Below are 6,240 nucleotides of genomic sequence, written 5' to 3'. Positions count from 1 at the left end.
CTGTGTGCTCTGTGGTACTGTGTGCTCTGTGGTGCTGTGTGCTATGGTGCCGTGTGCTCTGTGGTGCTGTGTGCTATGGTGCTGTGTGCTCTGTGGTGCTGTGTGCTGTGTGCTCTGTGGTGCTCTGTGCTCTGTGGTACTTTGTGCTATGGTGCTGTGTGCTCTGTGGTGCTATGGTGCCGTGTGCTCTGTGGTGCTTGTGCTGTGTGCTCTGTGGTGCTGTGTGCTATGGTGTCGTGTGCTCTGTGGTGCTGTGGTGCCGTGTGCTCTGTGGTGCTGTGTGCTGTGTGCTCTGTGGTGCTCTGTGCTCTGTGGTGCTTTGTGCTATGGTGCTGTGTGCTCTGTGGTGCTATGGTGCCGTGTGCTCTGTGGTGCTATGGTGCCGTGTGCTCTGTGGTGCTATGGTGCTGTGTGCTCTGTGGTGCTGTGGTGCTGTGTGCTCTGTGGTGCTGTGTGCTCTGTGGTGCTGTGTGCTGTGTGGTGCTGTGTGCTCTGTGGTGCTGTGTGTTCTGTGGTGCTGTGTGCTGTGTGCTCTGTGGTGCTGTGTGCTCTGTGGTGCTGTGTACTGTGGTGCTGTGTGCTGTGTGGTGCTGTGTGCTCTGTGGTGCTGTGGTGCTGTGTGCTCTGTGGTGCTGTGTGCTCTGTGGTGCTGTGTGCTCTGTGGTGCTGTGTACTGTGGTGCTGTGTGCTCTGTGGTGCTGTGTGCTCTGTGGTGCTGTGTGCTCTGTGGTGCTGTATGCTATGGTGCTGTGTGCTCTGTGGTGCTGTGTGCTATGGTGCCGTGTGCTCTGTGGTGCTGTGTGCTCTGTGGTGCTGTGTGCTATGGTGCTGTGTGCTGTGTGCTCTGTGGTGCTATGGTGCTGTGTGCTCTGTGGTGCTGTGTGCTGTGTGGTGCTGTGTGCTGTGTGGTGCTGTGTGCTGTGTGGTGCTGTGTGCTATGGTGCTGTGTGCTCTGTGGTACTGTGTGCTCTGTGGTGCTGTGTGCTGTGTGGTGCTGTGTGCTATGGTGCTGTGTGCTCTGTGGTGCTTGTGCCGTGTGCTCTGTAGTGCTTGTGCCCTGCCCATTCCAGGGCTTTGGGGAAGAAGGACTGTACCCACAGTACCCCTAGACCACTCCAATGTACGGCGAAGCACCAGGGCTCAGCTAGCATTTCTGGTGTTGAAGGAGAGTGCTGTTAAACTTCCCTCCCATCTCTTACCCAGGACACCTTGTGCAGCACTGTCCAGCGTCCCTCCATGTCCAACTTTCAATGTCTGCTTTTGCCTCTTGTTCCACTCTGGAGAAGGCATTCCAGCTTCTACAGGAGCAGTCAGGAGGAAAAAAAGGTAAATATAAGTCAGGAGGAGCACGGAAGACAAGGTAACCGATTCAAAGCAAAAGCTTCCATACAAGTGTAAGGCTATGACCACATAACTGACAAAAACAGATCTTATAATGTAGAGTGGGCTCAGTGTGGTGGTGCATGCTTTTAAACAATGAGTTTGAAGCCAGGGTGGTCTACACAGTGAGTCCTAGGACAGCCAAGGATATATGGTGAGAGCCTGCCTCAAAACACAACAAAACTGTACAGCCAAGCCTAGGAAGATAGCTCAGTTGGTAAACTGCTTGACACTCAAGCATGAGGAACTGAGTTTAACCCCAGGACCCACGTTAAAGAAAAAGTTGGGGGTGGTGACATGAATTTATAATCCCTGAGCTGAATCAGGGGCTTACTGACATCTATTTAGTGAGTTCTGCCAGTGAAACACCTTGTCTCAAAAAATAATGTGGACAGAGGAATGACTCCTGAGGTTGACCTCTGGCCTACACACACACACACACACACACACACACACACGCACACACACGAAGAGAGAGATTTCCTAAATTATAAAAGAATGGTACTTCAAAATTAGTAAAATAGAAACTAGAACTCATTTTAAGAGAAGCAATTATGTATGTATGCATATGTGTATGTGTGTGTGTGTGTATCTATCTATCCATCCATACATCTATATGTGTGTGGACCTACCCCTCTATCTATATCTAGATGTGTATGGACAATCTGGTTACATGTATACCTGTAAACCATGTGCATGCAGTATCCAAGGAGGCCAGAAGAGGGCAGCAGAGCCCTGGGAACTAGAGTTATAGATGGAAATGAGACACCAAATAGATGCTGGGAATCGAACCTTGGACCTCTGGAATACTAGCCAATGTCCTTACTTGTGGAGCCGTCTTTCCAGACCCAAGAAAAGCAAAAGGCTAAGTCAATATTTAAGCTAACCAGGTGAATTCTAGTGATAGTTCAATAGAAAGTAATAAAAAAGCTTTGGCATATGCAGCTAGTTTTAAAAGACTTCAGCTACAAAAATGTCTGTGGTTTCCTCTGTCTTTCCCTGGTGTCCACTAGCTGGAAGCACATCTCACACAGGGCTATTCCTACCCACTCCTAGTTCTAGTTAGCTTTATTAGTTCCTGTCTTTCCCTGGTGTCCACTAGCTGGAAGCACATCTCACACAGGGCTATTCCTACCCACACCCAGTTCTAGTTAGCTTTACTAGTTCCTGTCTTTCCCTGGTGTCCACTAGCTGGAAGCACATCTCACACAGGGCTATTCCTACCCACACCTAGTTCTAGTTAGCTTTATCAGTTGTCCTCATGATCAAAACTGTCAATTCATTAAAGCTAATCTCAACAGGAGGCCAAGTGTCGACTCAGAGCTGTTAAGTCACCACTTGACTTCTGAAGCATCTAATAAAAGGAAAAGAGGGTTCCAGCACAGCTTACCTCACATCTCCATCATTACAGATGAGCTATATGACACCTGTCACAGCAATACCTCGACCCTAGGCCTGTTAAACCTACTTTAAAACTATTGGCACCAGGAGACAGAAAACAGCATGGCTGAGACAAAAGCCAGATTAAACATTCAGATGGGGGCTGGAGAGTCGGCTCAGAGGTTAAGTAGCGCTGACTACTCTTCCAAAGGTCCTGAGTTCAACTCTCTGCAACCACATGGTGGCTTACAACCATCTGTAATGCCTCCTTCTGGTGTGTCTGAAGACAGCAACAGTGTACTCACATACATAAAAAAAAAAAACAAAAACAAAAAAACAAATCTTTAAAACAAAACAAAACATTCAGCTGGCTTGCTGGGCCTTTCAACCTCACAGCCTACATGCCATCGCCATTGTTCAGAACCTCGGAATCGGTTGTACTCTTGGACTCTAACATCACCAAACTTGGAGGAACATGATCCAAGAACCGTTAGGCCTGGACTTCAAACACTTCACCTTCCACTTACAACATACCATGGATCTCTCTCAGTAAAATTACAAAAGTACATCGGGGAACTCCACATTTTCAACTTGACATGCCTTAGTATAACGGTCTCATAAATTCAATCATCTTGTCTCTAACTCACTCACACTGTTGAAATCATGTTCACTCTTCTGAACTGAATATTCAGGTGGCTGTTCATGGATGACCATTTAAAATCCTTTCTAACTATAAAAACCTAGCATGCTCCAGGCCTTGAAAGGTTCAAAGTCACAGAGGAGAAGGGATTCTACAACAGGAGAAATCAATGTAAGGATGGGCAAGGAGTGCTTGCAAAGAGGCTATGCCTCCTGGCTGAGTGAATCAGTGTTTGTCAAACCTGGACAGGACAGAATGCTGCCTTTAAGAATCCTGCAGGGCGATTCTGACCGGTGGTTAGCCTGGGTTAGCTAATATAAATACGAAACTGAGCCGGGCGGTGGTGACGCACGCCTTTAATACCAGCACTTGGGAGGCAGAGACAGGTGGATTTCTGAGTTCAAGGCCAGCCTGGTCTATAGAGTGAGTTCCAGGATAGCCAGGGCTATACAGAGAAACCCTGTCTCGAAAAACCAAAAAAGAAAAAAGAAATACGGAACTGTCCAATCACAGGCACTGGGGAAGCCTGGGTTAGCTAATAGAAATATGGGACTGTCCAATCACAGGCAGTAGGAAGCTCGCTTAGCTAATATGAATAAGGAATCGACCAATCACAGGCACTGGGGAAGCCCCCCCCTGCCAGCAACCAATGGCTGGCCGTCTTGGTGACAGAGGACCAATGGGCGGTCTCTTTCTTGGCAGGTGGAGGTTAGCCAATAGAAATACGGAACTGTCCAATCACAGGCACTGGGGAAGCTCACTTAGCTAACATGAATACAGAGTCACAGGCACTCAGCAGATGGAGACTTCAGCATCTCAGTGAGTGCTCTGCAGCCTAGTGACAGCCTTGAAACAATCAGTCCCAACAAAGTGCAACTAAAAAACTTTAGAGTTTTGATCCTATGAAAAGCTTCTCTAAGAATCGTAATCTTTGGTCCAAAAAGCCAGTTTACTAACAAACCAGGCCAAACGACAGCAACATGTCTGTGAAGGAAAAGACAAAACTCCTAAGACGTTACAATGCTTCCCTTTGATGCATGTCCTCAGTTCAATATCCCCAAATGACACGTCCTGACAGAAAACAGCATAGAAAGAAAATCCGATGCTCTAGTGTCATTAATGCTGTAAGAAAAACCTTCCCAACGGTAACTCACGAGAGTGTTTTAGCTCATGATTCCAGCTCACTCTCTACCACAGCAGAGCTTGAGAGCTGGTCACATCCACAGTCAGGATCACAGTAAGGATGAAGGCTGGCACGCTTCTGCCAGCTCAGGTTCTCACAGTTCAACCGCCCTGTCTAGGGGAGGGCGCCACGCACAGAAGGCTACGTCTTCCTGTATCAATGAACTTAATTAAAACAATCCCTCACAGACATGCCCACAAGCCAACCCAATACAGACAATCCCAATCGCTTACTGAAATTCTCTACCCAGGGAATTCTAGGTGATGTTGAACTGACAATCAAAGTTAACCGCCACACTTAACAATGAGCAGGTATAACACCAGCACTTAGTATCGGAAGAATGTGCGTATTTGTCAATAAACATTTAAATTAGCAAGTTTCTATCAGAATATTTTGGCTCCTGTCTAAAAGACAAATTTAAATCAGTATGGAGGTGCCCACCTGTAAGTCTCCAATTCAGAAGCTGAGGCAGGAGGATCACTGAGTGAGTTCAAGACAAACCTATCTCAAAACAAACAAACAAAAATAGATTAAGTCTTCCAGGTTGACACTGAGCAGTGTAAGAGGTTTTTCTGTACCTGTAACAAGACAAGCTAAGCTGAAGCTCTGGAGAATCTAGAACAACTGCAGAGATCACAAGACAGTAAGCCTAATTAAGGGAAGAGACAACCACTGTCCATCCGATGTCCCTATAGGATAGCACAGGTACAGCTTAACAGGAGAATCCAGTAAACAAAATGCTCTGTGGGGACTGTTCACAGGGTAAAGTGTGCACAAAGCAATCATGAGGACCAGAGTTTGGATCTCCAACACCCCCATAAACATGAGGGTGGTAATGAAGGTTACCTGATTCCCAGCGCTAGGGAGCCAGCAAGTTGTTCCCTGGAGCAAGTTGAGTAGGCAGTCTTGCCTAGTTGGCAAGATCTAGGTTCAAGTGAGGTACTCTGGCCCAATACACAAGATGGAAAGCCATGTCTGAAGATGGTCCACATCATCTCTCACCTACACACACCACACACACACACACACAAACACACTGCATACGCATTCACATGCAAAACAAAACTAAAGGGTTTTGTTTTTTAATGCTACTGTTATAAATGATCAAGAGGAAGAATGGCTAGAAAAAGGGCCATCTTCTATTTTAATGTTCCTCAAAAAACAATCTATTTAAAAAAAAAAAAAAAAGGCAGAATCCAGAGCAATAGAGAGCAATTTCCAAAATACATCCCAGATCTTCAGAATTTCAGGGTCTGCAAGTATGGGATTAGGAACCTGTATTCGTATAGAAGATGAATTGCCACACCACCTAAGAGGTGAAGGGGTATCCTTTCTAAGTCCTAGCTAACTCAGCCTATGTGCTTTTCAAATAAACTTTTAAGTTTGCAACTTAAGGGTACAGAGCCAGCGTTTCCTCCGGTGGGACTCACTCGTAAGAGCCAAACAAAAACCCTGGGAGGATCAAACTACAGAAAACTGGGCTGCAAGCACCAGGGTGGAAACTTGTGTATGCTGACTGGCCCCCCAATTCTACACATACTTCCTGTGAGAGGCTCAAAAGGCCACTGTTGAAAGAGTCTACACTTGGCTAAGTCCAAGCCCAAGATGCCCTGGGTTTTCGTCCAGAGTTAATTCCGTCGTCACTCTTTTTCTCTCT

The 6,240-nt window shown here is 46.5% G+C and overlaps 1 protein-coding gene across 2 annotated transcripts in view; it reads right to left on the bottom strand.

Annotated features, from left to right (window-relative positions):
- Trub1 (TruB pseudouridine synthase family member 1) overlaps positions 1-6,240 on the bottom strand; it is a 44,449-nt gene that overhangs the window by 37,849 nt on the left and 360 nt on the right. For both annotated transcript variants that reach the window (XM_031390827.1, XM_031390828.1), the window contains exon 2: positions 1,200-1,298. In XM_031390827.1, coding sequence (XP_031246687.1) covers positions 1,200-1,298 — 99 coding nt within the window. The remainder of the gene's footprint in view (positions 1-1,199; positions 1,299-6,240) is intronic.

Source organism: Mastomys coucha, unplaced genomic scaffold (genome assembly GCF_008632895.1).
Source record: "Mastomys coucha isolate ucsf_1 unplaced genomic scaffold, UCSF_Mcou_1 pScaffold21, whole genome shotgun sequence".
NCBI classification, from domain to species: domain Eukaryota; kingdom Metazoa; phylum Chordata; class Mammalia; order Rodentia; family Muridae; genus Mastomys; species Mastomys coucha.
Note: the sequence above shows the minus strand (reverse complement) of the source record. Positions and strands in the feature narration are given on the sequence as shown.